The sequence below is a fragment of the Sciurus carolinensis genome, chromosome 2 (genome assembly GCF_902686445.1).
Source record: "Sciurus carolinensis chromosome 2, mSciCar1.2, whole genome shotgun sequence".
Lineage (NCBI taxonomy): Eukaryota > Metazoa > Chordata > Mammalia > Rodentia > Sciuridae > Sciurus > Sciurus carolinensis.
In genome coordinates, this window is record NC_062214.1 from 166086347 (window position 1) to 166109408 (window position 23062).

Genomic DNA, 23062 nt, shown 5'->3' on the forward strand with positions numbered 1-23062 from the left:
CTTGATGCTGTCCCAGAGTTTTTGTATATTCTGATCATATTCTTTTATTTTTTCTCTCAATTACATACTGAGTATTCAAGTTCATAGACCCTGTCTTCAAGAACTGAAGTTATATTTTCTGTGCAATCTAATCTGTTGGTGATACTTTCAAGTGAATTTTTAATCTGATTCATTGTGTCTTTCACTTGCAGGAGTTCTGATTGGATTCTTTCCAATATCTCTATCTCTTTATTGAAATGATCTTTTATCGTCTGTATTTGGTCTCTTCATTCCTCTTAGTTCATTGAACATTTTAATAATTAGTTTTTTTATAATCTTTCTGTGGACTTTCATCCACTTCCATATCTGTCAGGTCATTTTGTGAGGAGTTGTGAATTTTGGGGGGCAATTTGTTTCTTCGTGTTTGGAGGGGTCTTGGACTTGTACTTCAAGATGGTTTACCCTTTCTTTTTTACACATGTGTTCTTTTGTGTGTAGTTATCTTTTTTTTGTTCTGGAACGTCTTTCTTTTATATATATGACTAGATGCACAGGGTTGGGACCTGAAATCTCCCTCTCATTGTTCCTCATTGGGGCCTGGTTGTCAGTTTGAGGTTTGAGTTGAAGTAATGTTGAGGTTCAAGTGGAGCTAGATCATGTGTGAAGTGAGATTTGCTATTACTTGACTGATTTGCTATTACTTGGCTTAGCAGCAGAATCTCTGCTCTGTGACCTTAAAGTGTTCCAATTACTTTCTAGCCCTCTTAGAGAAAGCAGGGATCCTGGAATAACACTAATATCAGCAATAGATGTGCAACCTTAATATAAATGTCGAGTGTCTACTTTGACATCTATAACACTAATTGCCACCTGTACACAAATGGTGGGGTCAGAATTGAAATCAACACTAACTATAGATCAGGCATTAGACATCTCTTGTCTACTATATTGTCCACTGTATTAATAATCACAACATGAATGGGGTAGGAATTATATAAAGAGATAATTATAGCATTTAGTAGAATTACAGTTTCTGAAGTGAAGAGAAAATAGGGTAAGAAGGTGAGAGAAAGTTTGAAATATTTTATAAAGTAAGCAGAACTGAGGCAGGAAATAGGTAGCAGATGTCAGCTGTAAAGAAGAAGGGATAAAATATTAAAGTAATAAAAAATAAAAGAGAGAAAGGGGGAGTAGGAAAATTTGACTGTTAGTGTGGGAAGAAAGTGAGGAAGAGGCAATAAAAGGGACAAAAACCGAGGTACCAACAAGCACCTGTAAGATCAAAGCAACTCAAGCCGACATATAGTTGTATCCCACTTAAGTCAAATCAAGGCTAAATTATATTGTCAAAAGAAAGCAGTTAATGTGAAAGCAATATTATATATATATATATCTGTATATATATATATATATATATGTTCTCACTGCACAGATAGGTTCTCTGTGCAGTGAGAACACACACACACTACACATACACACACAAAAAAATCTTACAGAATGGCAAAAACTAATAAAATGCAGTGAAATGGTATTTGTAAAACTTAAGTTATAATTTTTAAAAAAGAATAGTAAAACATTTTTTAAAAGGGAGGGAAAAAAAAGAAAAATGAAAAAAAACTGGGCATGATGGTGCATGCCTATAATACCAGTGGCTCAGAAGGCTGAGGCAAGAGGATCAAAATGTCAAAGCCAGTCTCAGCAACTTAGAAAAGCCCTAAGCAACTCAGTAAGACCCTGTCTCTAAATATAATATAAAAAAGAGCTGGGGAATGTGACTTAGTGGTTAAGTGCCTGTGGGTTCAAGCCCCAGCACAAAGAGAGAAAAAGAAAAAAAAATCTTAATGAGAAATACAGGGTTTTTTTTACATGAGGTGGTCAAAACTGTTGGTAGGGATATATTTTCACTCTTCATATTTATTTCTGGATCTGTGATTCTTTGGTCAGGACCTGGGGGTTGTTAAGTCCAGTGTCTTTCTGTGCCTTACCCACCTGCTAACCATTGTGGGTAAGAACCAAAGCTGCTTGTAGTAGCTCTCAGCTTCCAGTCTCCAGTATAGGTTGGGATAGACTAAGAAGTGCTGAAAATTGTGTATTTCTGTAGTGGGGGTGATACCGAGTTCTGAATTGGAAGTTCCAATAGTTGGGATTTAGTCTTGGCTAACATTTGTAATTCTGTCAGTGGGTATTTGAGATTTGATCCCCACCTCTGTTGCTGGGGAGATGCTAGTCTCTGCTGGATGTCTGGATCTCTAAGGCCTCTGGTAAAATCCACTTTTAGGGTATAGGAACTAAACCTCCATGGGTTTCATCTTCACCTTCACCACTATTAATATGAATTAACAGGTATCCACCCTGGAGCACAGATTCTCCGGTGTGGCTGCTATAAGCATCTTCCTGATAGCTTTTCTGAGATGCCAACAACAAAAGGAGATTTCTCACCTAGGTATCCAGAGCCTATATGTTTCAGGTACAATTTCCTTTGCACCTATTTGTGTCTGAGGATCTATAATAGGCTACTGCTGGCAACTTCCATTATGAGTTCCCAATCTCTTGGCTCTGTTCGCTGCCATGCAATGTTAATACATAGTTCCTGTGCTGGTGACTGGTTCCACACCTTCAATCCATTGTTCCTCTGCACCAGTAATTCCAGTTCTCAGCAAAACTATCCACCTGTGTCCCAAACAATTTTTGGCTGGTTTTCATGTTCTTCCCCCAACAATTCTGTGTCCATTGAGATTGACCTCCCTTCCCAACCCATGAGTTCCCCCCAGCCAATTTTGTTATTTATTTATCTCTTTTGTTTTTATCTGCCATGCTGCCCCTTCCCCGTTTCTCTCTCTACTCTCCCACTTCCCCCTACTAGCTACAACTGCCGTGGCAGTATCTCTGATGAATAATTTTATATTATGTTCAAAGTTTCTGAATTTCTGTGTATCTATGGTTTCTTTTACAGTCCAGTATTAAGTTTCAGTGAGTTCCCTCATTTTACCCACCCTGCTGAGGAACAGTCTTTGTAAGTCTGGTACTAAGGAACTGCTATGAAGTACATCCTTCCTCTAATCTGCCATCTTCTCTCCCATTGTTTACATCTTGCAAAAGATATTAACTGAAATTTGCTTTTTTATTAGTCTTTCATTGATGTTAATATTTGGAGTAAGCATTCTGGAAGTCAAAGCCTTGTGTGCTAAATAACAGGAGAAACACCATCATGTAAGGTAACTAAAGTTGAATAAGGGAAATGCAGTTTTCATAAGCTGATAAAATACCTTTAGCTGAAAAAATGACTTTGAACCTCTTTTGGTTCATCTTCTAGGGCATTATGGAAACCTAGAAGTTAATACTTGGAAAGGGCATTAAAATGTAAAACTTGTCAGGTTCTACTTTTAGTGATAGAATAACTTATAATTTTGAAAGGAAAATTACTTTCCTCTACTTTTCTTTAGAAAATGTTTGCAACAATGGCCTACTGCAGAAAACACAATTCCAATTTTTGTGTTTTAATACCAATGGCATCTACAATTAAAATATTTCAGATATTTAAAAAAAACCCTATTTTTATACTTATGTTGCTGTCTCTGAATGCCTTAACAGCCTCTTTAGATGATAAGAAATCTTAGGCAGTCTTTGGCTGTTCAGGGTTTGAAGCAGCATTCTGGCAGCATAACAGAGCAAGCTGGAGTTAGAGACCAAAGTAAGGCACCAAACCAGAAATGAGACAGCAGATAAGAGCAAACCATGGTCTTCAGATCAGATAATACATAAGTGCTGAGGTTTATATTCCTGAGCCAGAATGACAGCACAGCAAAAAGTTATTACCTATAGAAGGAGCAGAGACAAAAAGGATCTGATGAGGGACTCAAGAAAGGGGAGGATTTTGCTGCGAGTTGGTCTTTTTACCATGGTGGCTATAACCAGTACCTACAATTATTAATGTGTTTATGCATTGCTAGTGCTGCTAGTAAGGACAAAAGCCCAGGAATTCTGATCTGGGGCTCTTAAGTCCTTAAGAGTAAAGCCCAACCCTATAAACACAGTCATGAAAACCTCCTATAAATCATTGAAAGCCACCTCAGGCCAAAATACTTTGCTTCATTTTGTGGGAGTATTATCACTTGACTTTTATATTTATAGTTTATAAAATTTTATCCCTAATTTGTGTAATTTTAGTAGATCTGTGTTGTCATATCTTTTATTTTTTAATTTTTAAAAAAATTTTTTGTAGTTGTAGATGAACAGAATGCCTTTATTTTGTTTGTTTATTTTTATGTGGTGCTAAGGATCGAACCCACTACTTCACACATGCTAGGCAAATGCTCTGTCACTGAGTTACAACCCCAGCCTATAATATCTTCTAAAAATCTTCTTTCTTCACATCATCTTTTTTTTACCATGATCTCTCAGCAAATTTTATCTATTTTACTTAATATTGTATTTTTGGCTTAGTTAATATGTGTTAAGTTAAAAATAAAGGCAAAAGGAAGACAGCTTAAAGACATTTCACACTGATCCGTAGAAATTAATTGCTTTTTCCTCCTTTTGGCCTTATTGTTTTCTATAAATAAACTTCCAGAGCACAAATATGACCTGTAAGGATTTGTTTACAGTGCTGCTTACAGTGTTACCATTTAATCTTTAAACTAGGTAATATACATTTTAAATAAAGCTAATTTTTCATTTCCATGATAAAAGTTATCCTTATTATGTCTTATTCTTTTCCTTCTGCCTCCTAAATTGACTCTTTTAGTACTATTTAACAAAAGCAAGAAAAACCTAGTTTTAAGTCTATTGTTAACAAATATTTGCTATTTTTTTAAATGAACAATTCTAGTACAGAGTGTACTGAAGTTATTGACAAGGATAAGGTTTGAAGTTTTATATAGTGTTGTTTATCTCTACAGACCATCTTCTGTGTAACCTAGTCCATACTAAGTACATAGCATCTTTGGATCTTGATGTTAAAATACTTTTCTTTCTTAAAAAGCTGAGAATCTACTGAAGAAAACATACATGTATATAAATAAGTGCAATTACCATGAGATATGTAGTTAATGCAGTGTTCAATAAAATCTTAAGACAATATTTATGGTGTATACATTGCTTTATAAAGGAGGTACTTTTCAAGAAAATTTTTTGATTTTTTAAAAATTATTTCAAATTTCACAAATATAGCAATACAAAGAATTAAACTAGACTCCCTCTAATATACACATTTAACCACATTTGCTTTATCATTTCTCTCCTAAATTGCTTATGAGTCAAATGTCAACAGGATACTTCTTTACCCTATTTCACTGTGCATTTTCTTTCAAAAAGCAGGGTGAATAGGAGGAAATAAGAAGACATTCTCTTATATAACCTTAGTACAATTATAAAAATTAAGAAATGAACATTGCCACATATCATTATGTAATCTTATTCCCATTAAAATTTGCCAGTTTTTCTAATAATGTTCTTTCTTTATAACAAAGGAAAAACATTCTTTTTGTTCTGATATGGGATCTAACCCAGAATCATATATTACATTTAGCTATCATGCCTCTTTAGACTCCTTTAGTCTAGAACAATTCCTCAAGTTTTCTTTGTCCTTAATGACCTTCTTATTTTTTAACAGTATAGATCAATTGTACTGTTTGTTCAGAGTCCCTCTAATTTAGATTTTTCTGATGCTTCCTAATGATTTAATTCATTATGCATTTTGTTAGGAATACCTCAAATGTGATGTTATATCCTCTTTAGTGCATCATACCAGAAGACCTATGATGTTAATGTGTTCCATAACTGGTTTTATTAACTTTGATCACTTGGCTAAGATGGTATCTGCCAGGTTTCTCCACTGAAAAATACAATTTTTTGCTTTATATTTGGTAAGTATCTTATAGGGATATACTTTGAGACCATATAAATATATTGTTTTTCTTGACTTTTGCCTTCTTGTCTTAGCATCAGTTGATGGGATTTGTCTAAACCAATTATTACTCTCATAGTTGCCAAAGAGGTAATTTTTTAATTTCAACATTTCTTCATTTATATGTTGGCATTCTGTGGTAAGGAAGAGTTTTTTAATCACTTCTTTTTATATTGCTACATGTACATGAATTCTTATTTTCATCTTATTAAATAGGTAAACATTTGTTACTATCGTAATTTGTTTTAGTGATCAAGTTGTACATTTGACCAAAGGAAGCCTCTTCAAACTTGCACCAAGATCCTTTTGACATGTTCCCATCACTATTTGCATACTTCCTTACTTAGAAAAAAAAGTTCTGAAGGAAGAATAGTAATTTCCCAAGGGAACAAAAGATTGAAAGAAAAGGCATTCTAAGCAAAGAGAACATCATATACTATGGCAGAAAAATATGAACTAATAATGTGTGTTCTGATATCTACAATATTACCAAATTCCAAGTGATAGCGCAATGACTGATTTGGTTAAAAAGGAAACAAAAAGGATTTTATGTATAATTCTAAGAAACCGAAATATTAACCTGTGATTGAATATTAACCTGTTAACATAATTACAGAGTTAACACTTTGTGACAACAGTGCCATGTTTTACAATCTTGATGCACAGAATCCCATGTACTTTCTTTAGTATTTTTTATTCAACTCTAGAAAATAAGTAATCTTCTCAGCTGTGCTGTTTTGTCACACATGCTAAGAGACTCATTATCTTAAATAAGCAAATAAGAAAACTTATAAAACTAATCAGTTGAAGACAATATGAGAAATTATGTTCAGATATATCTACCATTGCCAGCATTTTCCTAGAGCTTTGGAACCCATTTCTCTTAATTGGAGAGATTTGTGTGAAAGACTAAATGCTTTGTACATCTAAACCACACATTCTTTGAATTACCAAAGGTCTTAACTATTTAAGTTGAGCATACTACTGTCATCTTCACTCTTTAAGTTTCCTAGGAAAGCTATTCATTGTCAGAGGTGGTTTGCTATTCAAAAAGATCCAGGAAACAGAAATGCAAGGGATTCTCTATTTGCAAATACTGTGTGAAATAGAAGTAGTAATGTTAATAGGGACAGAACAAGTCTATTCTTTGAGTTTTCTTTGAGAGTTTCAGTATATCTAAACAATGAATAATGACTTACACTGTAGGTAGTTTAGGAAACCCTTTTACTGATTATTTTGAAGAATAAAGTTTCCGCCTGAGGTTTTTATTTAAACAAGAACCTTTGTGAACATTTTGTTTCTGCTATAGTCTATCCTAAGACCTGAAAGAATCTTTTCTTCACTTACTTTTAATTTAAAAAATGGATTTTCAAATCAAGATGAAACATCATACACTAAGAATCGGTAGGTTAAAAGTGATGCATTTGAAAGTGAAAACAATGATTTCATTGATGTAAATGCTCTGTTTCAAGATAGCTATGCCACAAGAAAAAGGTTATGACCCTGCTCTATACAAGGGAATCATTTGTACTTTCTGTGCCCCTTTAAAAGCTTTTTCATTATAAACATTACTGTTTGTATTTAACCCTGTGTTTAATGATGGCTACTCTTAGTATTTAACTATGTCTTTAATGATGGCAATCCTGGCAAACTCATATTCTCTTTGCATAAGTTCTTACATAGCCTTTTCAGTGACTATAACTGTTACATGAAAATAGGAAACCTCAGTAGCATTTCAAGTTCTTTCCCTAACAAGATTATGGACAAAAATATAATCAACACCACCTTTGGATTGAACCCCAAAATATAAAAAGACCAGTTTAATTTTACTTATAGAAAACTAAGCTTATTACAGAAACCTCTAGCACTAATTTGTGGCTATAAGAATAGCTTTTTTTTCTTTTTTCTTAAGCTATTTTAGAAGAATTTTAATCCTGTAAATCTACTTTGGAAAATTAAACCCACTGCAGATAAATTGTGTCAACTTAGATGTTATAATAATTCAACCTGTCACTCATCTCATTTTGGATGACCATAGTGGGAAGGGTATCTAGACTCTCTCCCACCTCCACCCCCAAGCCTATAAAAAGGTCCCATATCCTAAGGCTCTTTGTATTTTCTTTTTGCCAAATTAGTTAAACAGCCTACAAATTGTCAGTAGCAACCACATATGACCAAGTAATTTTATTACAATAAATATTCCCTTGGGCACTGTGATTTTTTCAGTAGGACATGTTTTCACATTTGTTTTGATCCATTTTGTAGTATGAATTTAATGGAACTAATGCTCTCACTGATTCTCTTTCTCACAATTGGTATTCATTTGTGAGTTAGCTATCAGAATATATTTGTGGCCAAAAAATAATTTTTGCTTTATAGGAAACTGTTTTCTCTATTAAAAATCCAACTTCCTGTCATTATAACATTCATACCATTTTTAAAAATGTCTAAATGGATTTTTATGAACCACTGACTATCACATGGTCTTCAAGAGGCAAAAATGAATGGTTTCTTTTCTTGTTTTTTTCCGTTTCTTTTTTCTTTGACTGTATGCTGGATTCAGAATGAAGAATAAAGTTAAAATGTGGAGGAGAACTTTTTTATCCTTTTTCCTGCCAACTGAGTTTTCTAATGACCCAAGACAATAAAAGGGGCTAATAACTTGAGAAATAAGAGATATGTTTTCTGAAACTTTCATTTTGAAGCTTCTTATAAATCACTGACATCAACATCAGAAAATAGTTGAAATTTTTTTCTTTTTAAAATGAAAACAAATTGGAAACATAACTGTTTGCTTACCAAATTTATTTTGGAAGTGCATGCCTTCTAAAAATGATTTTGCCCCCTTGCCAGCCCTGGGTAAAAGACCCCGATTCATACATTTGAATGCTGTGCATTCTAAGGCTAGGGTTCCAGCTGCAAGTTCCATTCTGTGTTTTTCACTAGTACATTTCCTGGAGCATTGTTCTTCCACTTTTGATTTGAAAATGGAGCACTGGACCAATAATTTTCAAACTTTTTGGTTACAATCTTTAATTTTTTTCCCTAAGGATTGAACTTGGGACTTTGTTCTTCATAGGCAAGCACTCTACCACTGAGTCAATCCCCAATCCCTAAATGGATTCTTTTTAAATGGACATATAATCCTCTTGCATTTGGTGAGGGATCTAAGAGAACTGGGTATGACAAAGATACATTAGTCATTCCTTTAGCTTCAGAAGTGTAGCTATTATCTATTTCGTTCATTTTATTCTCAAGTGGAGAAAGTCACAGTTTTTCTCACATTTATGGGACCAAGTTAACCCTTCTTTATTGGTGACGTAGCTGACTGTCCATACTATGCGATTTGGACAGATCATGAGTAAAAAGAAGCCTGTCACATAAAAGGTACTCAATAAGTTTTTGTTGAAAATACATACATATGCATACATACATGTGCATACACACACCTCTACCTGTTAATGTGCCTCAGAATTAATGTTATCCTCCTTTGAAACATTCCTGACAGTTAATTTATTATATATTCAGAAGATCCCTGTGCTAACATGCAAATACTATAGGCAAGGACCAGTATTAACCCACTGATTTCAAAGTATATTCATTAGTTCAATTTAGCCATTCTACAATGTATAAGAATTTCAAAACAACATATTGTATACCATAACTATTTACTGTTTTTATTTTTCAGTTAAAAAAAAACAAACTCCAAAAACTTAGTAGCACTAAAACTCCCAAAATAACCCAATTAAAAAATGGGCAGGAAGGAGCAGAGAGAAAAGGAAGTGCTACTGACTAAAATGGAGCACATTATATTCCATGCATATATAATTATGTCAAAATGAAACTCACTATTGTCTAACTATAATGCACTAATTAAAACTTTTAAAAATTAAAAAAAAAATGGGCAATAGTACTAAATAGACATTTCTCAAAAGCAGACATACAGATGACCAAGAGGTATATGAAAAAATGTTTACTATCACTAGACATCATGGAAATGCAAATCAAAACCATAGTATCACCATATCCCCTCAGCCCAGTAAGAATGGTTATTATAAAAAAGACTAACAATAACAATGCTGCTGAGGATATGGTGGAAAGGGAACTGTTACACTCTGTTGGTGGGCATATAAATTAGTGCAGCCATTTATAGAAAACAGTATGGAGTTTCAAAAATTTAAAAGCAGAACTACCATATGATCTAGCAATCTATTACTCAGTATGTATCCAAAGGAAATGAAATCAATCTGTCCAAGAGACATTTACACTCACTCCCATGTTCATTGCAGCACTAGCCAAAATAGTCAAAAAATGGGAAACAACTGAAATGCCCATCCATTGATAAATGGGTAAAGAAAACGTGTTACTTATGCACAGTGGAGTACTATTCAACCACAAAAAAGAATGAAATCCTGTCATTTGCAACAACATGGATGGAACTGGATCATTATGTTCAAGTGAAATAAGCCAGGCACAAAAAGATGAGTGGCACATGATCTCATTCATAAATGAAATATAAAAAAACTGATCTCAAAGAAATTGAGAGTAGAATGTTGCAAACCAGATACTGATGAGAGTAGTTGGGGAGAGACAGATGGGGAAAATTTGATCAATAGATACTAAGTGAAAGTTTGATAGAAGTAAGATGTTCTGGTGTGTTATTGCACAGTGCGGTAACTATAGAGCAATAATATGCTTTATATGTCAAAAAGATAGAAGAAAGGATTCTGAATGTTTTCACCATAAAGAACCAGTAAGGAGACAGATATGTTCAACCTGACTTAAACATTACACAGTGTATATACATGTATTGAAACATCACATGGTATCCCATTAATATGCATAATTTTTATATTTTTATGTATCAGTTAAAAATAAGTTTAATTTCAATGTAAATTAAAATGTTTATTATCCTATAGGTCTATTTAAAAAAAGTGTGGATTATTTACCCAATAAGGTGGTCACTTTGTGACACAGTTTATAAATATTCACAACTTAGAGAAGTAAAAGGGCAGAGCAGGAAGCACCACTTTGCTTTTATCTTCCCAACTTTGAACTTTGTTTAAAAGATTTGCTTTCATTCACACCTCAATAATTAACCAAGTATCTACCATAAGCATGAGGGAGGCACTGTTCTAAAAGTGGCAACAGACACAAAGATTAATATGATACAGGCTCTGCCTTCAGGGTTCATAATCTAACAGAGGTGAGGCATATATTTAAATATCTGTAGCATAATATGGAGAGAAGTGGTAAGTGCCAGAAGAAATCATAAACAAGGTACAAAAGTATTTTACAAGTGGAAGTGATATTTCCTGGCTAGTAGCTATTCATACTGCAATTACAAACAAAAAATAAGAACCATCTCTCTGTAGTTAAAGAACCATCAGGTAGTTTACTACTCTTTTGCTCTCATTATTTATTTATTTGCATGTCTTTCTTTTCTGCTGAGCTATAATGTTCTTCATGGCAGGGTATATATTACTCTGTATCCCACCTCTCTAACTGTTCCTGGTTCATATAAAGTACACTTGATAAATATTTGTTGATAGATATATGTATCACTAATAGTCAAACTTATCTGATCTTTAAAAAAAAACTTATTTTTATACCATTACAAATCATATTCAACAGATAAACTCTATACAATTAAAAATATGGATTTGTTCTCAGAAACCAAATATTTTTTTAAACAGGGTACTTCATTTTATATCATCTCATTTAATCCTCACAATTAAACATTAAATTATCTTTTTTTTTGTTTATTTTTAATTGTTCCATTTATACATGACAGAATGCATTTTTTTTTTGCCTAAAGACTCACAAAATGCATTTTTTAATTGTTTGTTCTATTTAGTTATACATGAGAGCAGAATGCATTTTGTTTCATTGTATACAAATGGAGTACAACTTTTCATTTCTCTGGTTGTACACAATGTAGAGTCACACCGTTAATGTAATCTTACATGTACATAGGGTAATGATATTTGTCTCATTCCACCATCTTTCCTTCCCACTGCCCCCTCCCTTCCCCTCATTTCCCTCTGCACATCCATCGTTCCTCCATTCTTCTCTTACCCTCATGGCCCACCATTATGTATCAGCATTCACTTATCAGAGAAAACATTTGGCCTTTGGCTTTGGGGGATTGGCTTATCTCACTTAGCATGATATTCTCTAACCCTATCCATTTACCTGCCAATGCCATAATTTTATTCTTCTTTATAGCTGAGTAATATTCCATTGTGTATATATACTACTGTTTCTTTATCCATTCATCTATTGAAGGGCATCTAGGTTGGTTCCACAATCTAGCTATTGTGAATTGAGATGCTAGAAACATTGATGTGGATGCATCACTGTAGTGTGCTGATTTTAAGTCCTTTGCGTATAGGCCAAGAAGTGGCATAGCTGGGGCAAATGTTGGGTCCATTCCAAGTTTTTTAAGGAATCTCCATACTGCTTTCCAGATTGGCTGCACCAATTTGCAATCCCACCAGCAATGTATGAGTGTACCTCTTTTTCTACATCCTCGCCAACACCTATTGTTGCTTGTATTCTTGATAATAGCCATTCTAATTAGAGTGAGATGAAATCTGAGGGTAGTTTTGATCTGCATTTCTCTAATTACTAGAGATGTTGAACATTTTTTCATATATTTGTTGATCGATTATATATCTTCTGTGAAGTGTTTGTTCAGCTCCTTAGCCAATTTATTGATTGGGTTATTTGTAATTTTGGTGTTAAGTTTTTTGAGTTCTTCAACTGGAAAAATAAAAGACCCAGAATAGCCAAAGCAATCCTTAGCAGGAAGAGTGAAGCAAGAAGTATCACAATACCAGACCTTAAACTATAATACAGAGCAATAGTAACCAAAAAAAGCATGGTATTGGCACCAAAATAGGCAGGTAGACCAATGTTACGGAACAGAAGACATAGAGACAAACCCAAATAAATACAGTTATCTCATACTAGACAAAGGTGCCAAAAACATACAGTGGAGATAAGATTGCCTCTTCAACAAATAGTACTGGGAAAACTGGAAATTCATATGCTGTCACCCTACACAAAATTCAACTCAAAATGGATCAAGGACCTAGGAATTAGACCAGAGAACCTGCATCTAATAGAAGAAACAGTAGACCCAAATCTTTTATCATGTCAGCTTAGGACCAGACTTCCTTAACAAGACTCCCAAAGCACAAGAAATAAAAACAAGAATCAATAAATGGGATGAGTTCCAACTAAAAATCTTCTTCTCAGCAAAGGAAACAATAATGTGAAGAGAGAGCCTACAGAGTGGGAGAAAATCTTTACCACATGCACTTCAGATAGAGCACTAATCTCCAGAATTTATAAAGAACTCAATAAACTTAACACTAAAAATACAAACATTTTAAGGACAGTTTTCATAAGATTACATAAAATTTGCACCATTAAGTGCAGCATAACACAGCAAGATCAGATCTGAGAACTAATAGCTAATAGAAAGCAGAAACAGCTGTCACTATCATTCTTTCCAGTTACACTTGTTGTGACAGTGTGTTTGTATGATATTTGATTGACTAGTCCCAGACCTCAGTAAAGTGAGTTCTAAATAAATTTACATTTCAATCATATGTGATTGATCACATATAATTCTTTTTTAAATGTTCACCTACTATTCTGAATAGAAAACATTATTCATATTTACCACAAAATAATCTATAAGGTCCTTCAAGCTTTAAATTCTTGTGATCTTGATTGTCCATGAAAAGAAATGTCAAATTGATAGTATAAGCAATTTTCTATGTCTTTTGTGGTGACTTATGACAATATTATTAGTCTTAGAAACTCTTTGGGGTCGTGCCTTAAGCCAATTCAGTGAACATTTCTAGAACAGCTGCTGGGATTGGAGTAAAGTGCTAAATTTAATGAGATGCAATGACGGTCTTCTGAAGGATATGTGTAATTATAAAATGGTTTGAAGCATTAAAAGCTTATTTATCTCCCATATCAAAAATCTAAAGACAAGGAGTTCACAAGGCTTGCCTAGCAGCTCAGCTTTTTCATCAGACTCAAACTTTTTGTCCTCATGTTTCCATTACATTCTCATACTTGAAAAATGGCTTCCAGTACCCAGCCATGTTACAGGTGGAAAGAAAGTAGAAGGGCAAAAGCTGTTTTCTTTTAAAGTTTTATCTCATCATCTCATTATTGTGTAATAAGATTATTGACCCCAGGGACAACTTAATGGCCAGAATATCATATATCATAGCACTACTTCTAACTGCAAATTAGGGAAGAAGGAGATTGAATAAGCAGTTAGGACAGCTGAGGAATAGTGTTTGTATTATTCCTTTCTCTTTTTTTATCATTTGGTCTGTACATTTATAAGGTTCCAAGGATAAGACCATTTTTTTATGCATGAGGAGGATATAGTGCTCCAAGAAATTCTCTGTCATTAAATGATTCATTTATTAATTCAATAAATATTTGATGTATTATATATGGTTATGAATATCTGTGTTTGTATCCATGAAAAAAAATAAAGTAGGGTAAAGTGAATGAAGAGAGATAGTAGGCACTACTATATATAGGGTATTCAAGAAAGGCCTCTCTGATAATATTGATGATACTTCTTTGATGAGGTAAAATCTGAGCAGAGACTTGAAAGAAATGGGGGATGGATGATGCTATAATATCTGGAGTAGATGATTCAAGAGAGGAAACAGCTAGTATAAAGACCCTATGAGGAGATAAATTTGGCATGATCAATGTAAAGGATCATACCAGTTCTGGTATGGCTGTAGCACAATGAACAAGGAAGGAAATATTAGGAGGTAAGAACAGTGGAAGTGATAATAAGTTGGGCCTTATAGGTCCTAGCAAAGATTTTACTGTAAGGGAAATAGAAAGTCTTTGGAGACTTGTAAGCAGAACTTTGTACAGTCCAATGTGAAATGTAAAAGGATCATGGTAACTACTGTATGAAGAAATTGAAGTGGGACAAGGATAAAAGCAGGGAGACCAGTTAGGAGGCTATTCAGTTTTCCAAGACATAAGCAATAGTTCCAACTCTTGTGTTATCAGTGGAAGTGACAATAATCAGGTTTTAAATATATTTCAAAGGTAGTTTAGATATGGCTATGACTAAAAGAGAAGACTCAAGGTTGTCTCCAAGGTTTTGGCCTAATAGCTGGAAAAATGGATTTACTGCTAATTATTGAGATGATAATTGCTCAAGAATAAGACATCTTATGGGTGGAATAGGAGGGTTGGGAATCAAGAATTTAATTTCAGGCTTTTTAGGTTTGACATACACATCCAAGCACATGCTGGATAAGTGGTTACAAGTCTGAAAATATATACCATCTCAGTTATTGGTTGACATATGAATATAGAATTGAGGGTAAAGGTTGAAACTGGAGATAGACAATTGGTAGTTTTAGTATATGGGTGATATTAATGCCATGGTCATACAGTGAGTAGGTAGATTAAAAATAATATTTTTCCATGCATTTTTACATGGAAAAGAAAATTTCCTATATATTTAATTTATTAAATAAGTTAATATTTTGGAACTTCATTTTGCTAACTAGTTTCTTTAGTGTTCCAAGTTGAGAACAGTGGTAGAGCACATGAACTCTAAAGTCAAGACTGCCTACATTTAACTCTTGGCTCTTCTGTTACTAGCTCTGAGATTTAGGCAAAGATATATAGCCTCTCAAAGCCTCCCTTCCCTCATCTGTAAGTGAGGATGAGAATGGTGTCTCACCATGTATTGTTGTGAAGATTAATGAGTTTATTTAGTACACTCTCTTGATACAAAAAGTATTAGCCAGTATCATTAAATTTCACCAGGTTTTGGTATATGGTATAACAATGTTAACTTGATTTAATGTTCCACCAGAGCAAGCTGTGTGGATGTAGGAAAGATAGTTTCTTACCTGGTACTATTCATTTGGAGATACTTGAAATTAGGATTTATTGATATTTATAAGTCATTCCTACTTTTTGATCAGTGTTTCAGCATCATATTCTCAGTTAATTATCTTCCTGTTTAGGTCACAGTGCAGTTGATATTACCAAGGTGGCTAGAAGACACCGCATGTCTCCTTTTCCTCTGACATCTATGGACAAAGCCTTTATCACGGTCCTGGAGATGACTCCGGTGCTTGGAACAGAAATCATCAATTATCGAGGTACTGTCATATTTGCATTTTTCTTTCTTCTTCTTTTTTTCCAAAATTCATATAATATGAAGGTATAATTTCCCTGAAAGAGAAAGATTATCATTGTCACAATTATAATCATTCATTCTGTTTTTTATTTCTACTCAACTATAGGATCAGCCTTAATATTATTCAAAGTATAACACCATAGGGAGGAAAAATATCAACTGTGTTTTTGAATCAGAATACCAGTACTCTAAAGAGAGAGCTGTCATTGTTCAGTGAGGAAAATAGTTTAACCCTGAGTCTGTCTGATGATTTTTCTCCCAGAAATGGGATATAACTAATATGTCTTTTTTGTTGTTCTATTTAGTTATACATGACAGTAGGATGCATTTTGACACATCATACATAAATGGAGTATAAATTCTCATTCTTCTGATTGAACATGATGTCGAATCACATGAGTTGTGCAATCATATATGCACATAGGGTGATAATATCCAATTCATTCTACGGTCATTCCTACCCCCATACCCTTTCCCCTCCCTTCACTCCCCTATGTCTAATCCACAGTACCTGTATTATTCCCTACCCTCCCCTTCTTATTGTGAATTAGCATCCACATATCAGAGAAAACATATTAACCTTTGGTTTTTGGGGGGATTGGCTTATTTCGCTTATTCTCCAACTCCATCCATTTACCTGCAAATGCCATGATTTCATTTTCCTTTAAGGATGAGTAATAGTCCATTGTGTATATATACCACAGTTTCTTTATCCATTCATCTGTTGTAGGGCAATTAGGTTGGTTCCATAGTTTAGCTATTGTGAATTGAGATGCTATAAACATTGATATGGCTGTGTCACTATAATATGCTGATTTTTAGTCCTTTGTGTATAAACCAAGGAGTGGAATAAACCAAGGAGTGGAGCTGGGTCAAATGGTGGTTCCATTCCAAGTTTTCTGAGGAATCTTCATACTGTTCTCCATGGTGGTTGCACCAATTTGCAGACCTACCAACAATGTATAAGTGTACCTTTTTCTCCACATCCTTGCCAACATTTATTGTTGCTTGTATTCTTGATAATTGCCTTTCTGGCTGGAGTGAGATGAAATCTTAGTGTAGTTTTGATTTGCATTTCTCAAATTGCTAGAGATGTTGAACATTTTTGCATATATTTGTTGATCAGTTGTATTTCTTCTGTGAAGTGTCTGTTCAGTTCCTTAGCCCATATTCTATCTGTGTTTTCTAAAACAGATAAACATGTTTAGTTTTTCTTGAAAAAAAAATAATAAATAGATAAATAATAAACAAAAATCTAAAACAGATAAGTATGATTATCTCAAAAAAACTAATATGTCTTATAATCATGTTTATCAGTTTTAGAAAACACAGATAGTCCCTGACTTATAATCGATTGACTTTCAGGTTTTCAACTTTATGATGGAGCAAAAGCAATATACATTCAGTAAAACCATATTTTGAATCTTACACTTGGGTATTTTCCTGGGATAGCAGTATGTAGTATGATACTGTCCTGTGATAATGACCACCAGCAGCAGCATTCTGCAGCTCCTTGTCAGCTACATGGTTACCAGGATAAACAATATACTATGTTGCTAAGCTGTGATGTTCAGTAGTTTAGGTGTATTAAATACATTTTTTGACTTACTGATATTTTCAGTGTATAATGGGTTTATCAGAACATAACCTCACTGTAATTTGAATAGAATCTATATTTTAATGTAACTTGTGAAAAATATACAATTTATTCATAAACACTAAATAATCAGTCTGATCTCAGTTTTCTGCTTCATCTATCTTTTCTTTTGTTACTTTTATTCTAGTACCATGTTGAGAGCAGTTTATAGAAAGATAATGGACAGGTAATTTATATTATTCAATTTCCATCACTGTAACAAAGTACCTGAGGCAATTAGATTTTAAAGAGAAAAGGTTTATTTTGACTCATGTTTTGGAAGCTCCAGTCCTTGATCAAGTAGCACCATGTCTTTGAGCCTCTATTAAAACAGCATATCATGGTGAGAGCACATAGCAGAACAAACAACTCACCTCATAAGCCAGGAAACCAAAAAAAAAAGAAGGAAGAGGAAGGGGCTGAGGCCCTATAGTGCCCTTCACGAGCATATTCCCATTTACCTAAGGAACTCCTTCCTACTATGTTCCTCCTCCTAAAAGTTCACAGCACCTCCCAGCAGTACCACCCTGGGGACCAAGCCTTTCATACATGGACCTTTGGTGAATAGTCAACATCCAAACAATCATAGTAGTTTTCCCCAGGTTTTTTGTTTGCTTGTTTGTTTTTGTTTTTGTTTTTTGCAATGCTAGGGGTTGAACCCAGGGCCTTGGGCTTATGAGGCAACACTCTACCAGCTGAGCTATATCCACAACCCTCCCCAGTGTTTTTAATTCTTAATCAACAACTTCCATTCCTAACAATTTGCCATTGGAGATGTATTTATACATTTAGTCCCAGCAGCCAAAGCTCCTAAGAACTTAAAGCCAATAACATATGTAGTCCCTTTCCCCCAAAAAAGTTACTAAATGCAGTATGAGCAAAATATTCATACTAGTTTTTGTCATGCAGATAGAAACAACACAAAAGAACTAAGTAAATTCTATAAATAAAGGACTTTATTCATAGTCATAAAATATTCAAACTGCAGTGAACATTAGAAAGCATCTGTACAAACAACTTAATTTTTCTGCAAGGAAACTCAAACTAAGAGAAGGAGAAAAGGAATAGGATTCAGGTATCAACTACATTATTCTTTTTACTACATGATAATGCTCTTCTTTCAGCATTAAAATATTTTAAAATTATTCCAGCTGAACTAACAAATTATATGAAAAAACCTAAAATTAGTGAAATATTAGATGCCAGATTTAGTTCTTTAGTTCCCGACTCTATTTAGATAAAAAGAGTTTTTATACAGTTTCCACTCACTCTACATCTTTTACTCACATTCTTTCAATAGATAGATAGATAGATAGATAATTATTAGACTTCAACTTTTTCTTTTTTTTAATTTGTCATTAACAAAGAAAAAGATTAGAAAACTCACTGAAGTGAGGAAATTGTCAAGAATTAACTATGTTATTTGAGAAATACACTTTAATAAAATTATTTTCTTTATCATTAAATTAGAATATTAAGCTATTTATTGATATCAATCTAAACTAAGTATAAATATAAAATTAAGTTATAAAACTAAATTTACTAATACTTTGCCTATCATAAAAATAAATCAACCATCCCCAATCTCTTAAAATTTCAAAGGAGTTTCCCTTTAATATCAGTCCTTGGAAAAATCAAGTGAGCTGGGTGCAGTGATTTACTTCTGCAATCCAGCTACTCAAGAGGATCATAAATTCAAGGCCAACCTGGGTAACCTAGCAAGATCCTGTCTCAAAAATAAAGAAGTGCTGGGGTATAACCCAGTGGTGGGATGCTTGCCAAGCATGTACATGACCCTGGGTTCTATCTTCAGAACTGTAAAGAGGAAAAAAAGAAAGGAAGAAGGAAACTGTATTCCAAGTCATGTTTAGCTAGAAATTCTAATCCGTTTAAGAAAAAAGAGATTTAGAAATGGCCATTTCATTTTTTCCTCAGGAGGAGAATGCTGTCATATACATTCTCTTTTCCCTTCATGTGTTTGTTTCCCTTCATTTGTTCATCAGAACAGTTGTCATTCATAAGTAAGAAAACCCTTCATGGATGGTTAACTTCTTTATCAAGTGTTTCTCCCAATATTGACAAAAAATAATGAGATTTGTATTCAACCTTGGAATTGAATCAAATTCAATTTTTAATGCAAGTATAATATAATGAGAACTTGTAGGCATTTGGGGTGTTTAGAAAACAGCATGATATATACAATTCTGTCTATTCAACAAATATTGATTGTGCATCTACTAAGTCCTGTATGTACAAAATATTAAGTCCTGATATACATAGATGAATTAAAAATAAAATGCTTGCCCCATAGATCTTAGAGGCTAGTACAGAAAAGAGCTAAGTATACAATGTGATACTTGTCTCTTTTATTGGCTCTTTTGCAGGCTTGCCACCTTTTGTCAATTCCTTGATTTAGCCTTCTTTAGAGTTTTTCTTTGCCCATTTTCACATCTTATACATTTACTTTACATGACCACACATACACCAGTGGTTTCAGATACAACCTATAAAGTGATTTTGAAATCTGTGTCACTCTTTAGAACTTGTCTTTGCTCCAAACTCATTTACCACATGTATATCTGCTTCTAATAAATTTAACATGACAAATACTAAACTTATTTTCTCTACCTCATTGATACTTCCTTCTTCTGTATCCTCTTAAATCTATTCTTTGTTCTCTATCCCCACTGCTACTGTTTTAGTTTAAGTCTTTATTATTACCTTCCTGGATTGTTGTAACAAGCTCTCTCCAGTTAACATCATCCCAATGCATTCTCCAATTTGATGCAAAGGTAATCTGTTCAAATGGCAATTTTGTTATTAATACTGTCTACCTATAGTACTTCAGTAGAATGAAGATGACCATAACCTCAAGATAAAACCAAACTCCTTGATTTGTTATATAAGATCCTTTCTAATCTACTTTCTATCTTCTAATGTTTTTCAGTTTCTTCCCTCACTTCCTTATCATCAGAACTTGCTTCTCCCCAAACCTGACATACTTTCTTACCTCTTATTCTTACGTCTGAGTCTTTACTTATACTATCTTTTCCTTGAAACTATATCTTATTTCTCTGCCTAACTGCCACATATTCTTTAAGATCAAAGTTTAAGGAGCCTCTCCATGAAGACTTTCCTCACATCCAATTCTGCCTTTCCCCAACTGGCTTGACATTAGTTCCCTAATGTTCCTATGTTTTATGATAGAACCGACTGAACATTTGTTCACTATCATGAATGCCCCCAGTAAATAACATGGGCATAAAAATATCTGAGTGTTCCAACTGTGAATCACTAATAATTCAATTGTTGAAAATGTGAAATACAGCCGGTTATTTTCTTACTGAAGGGAACAGAATTCTCCACAGAAAGGGGAGTAGATTCTCATTCTCACTACACTTTAAAATGTTATATTTACCAAGTACATTTGCATTTTAATGAGCAAACCTTCAAAGTTCATTTTGATTTCAGCCATATGCAGCTCTAAACTATTTCATTTCATCCATTAATACTGAATAGGAAAAGTATTTTGAAGGGACTGAAAGACCTTCACAGTTCTCTGAACTCTCAAATACTTTTGCCTCTGCAATTACTGTGACATAATTTTTTTTAAAAAGTCCTTAAAGGAAATCCTGTTTTTGTAAGGCAAGTCCGGAGTCACTGAATCTTTGAGCCACTTTGGAGCTGTGACATCTCTAAAATGATTTTTTTGTGTGTCTCAGAAAATTCAACAATAAGATCAGAAGACTAAGGATGTAACATGTACAGAAATGCTGGAAGTGATTGCTGTGAAGGTCATAGACATAAGATATCTCTGTGAAGAAATTTCAGAATACAGTACATAATAGTAAGAGGGTAACCTGAAAATCAAGTGGTCTCTCTTACTTTAAAGATGGGGAAAGTTATGACCAAAGAGTTATGATGATGTTCTTAAAGTGAAAAAAAGTAATGATTAAAACAACCAGAACAACTTAAACTCCAAGTCTGATGTTCATTTCAAATATACCATACTGCTTCACAAATCAGTATAAAAATTATTCTTCTGAAGCAAGGGCCTAGAGGTGCATAAGTGTGTAAACTGGTTTTTGTTCATTTCTTTGTTTGTTTAGTCCACTTTAGCTTATGAATGAATTTTCTGTTGCCTCTCCTCTGTCCTTTAGTATATTTTCTGTTTTTAGCTCCTATTTACAATCAATATTTTTAAGGAGCAAGCCCCTATTGATATAAATAACTTTCCTTTGATTTCTTGGGAAAGGCAAACCTGGCATAAAAAATTGCTGATAATATTTGTAAGATTACTATTTATGATTCATCTTCTTTACTGGTAAAATGCATGACATGAATAAATCACAACTTCACATTTCATGTGGTAACTGCTAATGTTAAATTAAAATATTATGGCATCACTCTCTGCAGTTCTTAGTTAATGATGGAAAAACGATAGCTTTCAAAAGAAAGGATTCTGCTGTCTTGAGAGCTTTATCTTAGATCATAAATGCTAAGCTTTCTTGTTTATGACTACATGATCAAAAACTTCAGCATCTCTGACCCAGGTTCTTTGTTTTTCTGCAAAAAGCTTTAACAGTTCTAGCCATGGAACCTTTAAGCTTTGCTGCTGGAATTCAGTTTGAAGCTATGAAGTATTTCTTTTAAAATACTGACCACAGCACAGAAACACATGTTCCCGTCTCTGACTTCTAGTTAGCTGTCTGAAAATGGGCAATTATCTTAAGCAGAAATCCCCTGCCCTTTAGAGAAATTCAGAAGAAACTCCCAATTCTAAGCAGTAGAAAATACTTATCAAGGTGATTCAGAAGTCATGCTGTGAGTTAATTAATTCCTCCTGATTGTTCAGGGCCTGTCAGTGAATAAGTAAAAAGGAAGCAAAATTTACTGGAAGAAGGCATGCCATCAAACACTCCTTACCTTGCTCTGCCTTTGACAAGTTGATTCACTGTAGACAAACTACATAACCTTTCTGAGTCTCATCTATCTCCTGTGTAAATTGGAAATAATGTCCACCCAATACAGGCCTATTGTGGGACACTACAAAGGAGAAAAATATATATAAATAATCTACCTTTCACTGAGCTTCTATATTGGGGATTTAGTAACTGATTTTCTTCTCCCCTCTTGGGGATTGTAAGATCATAGCCCTATGATAATCACTTGTAAATTACAAAGTAAAACCTAGAATTCCTTGGCTCAGTTCCATTTGTTGGTCCACATTAATAGTCTCTAGATACTGTATGCATTTTGATCTAATCAATTATATTCCACCCACTCAGGTCATTCAGGCATTTATTCAGTGTCTCATTAG

The 23062-nt window shown here is 33.8% G+C and overlaps 1 protein-coding gene across 20 annotated transcripts in view; it reads left to right on the forward strand.

Moving 5' to 3' along the window:
• Gphn (gephyrin) overlaps positions 1-23062 on the forward strand; it is a 641988-nt gene that overhangs the window by 514075 nt on the left and 104851 nt on the right. For all 20 annotated transcript variants that reach the window (XM_047539524.1, XM_047539518.1, XM_047539521.1 and 17 more), the window contains one exon: positions 15931-16068. In XM_047539524.1, coding sequence (XP_047395480.1) covers positions 15931-16068 — 138 coding nt within the window. The remainder of the gene's footprint in view (positions 1-15930; positions 16069-23062) is intronic.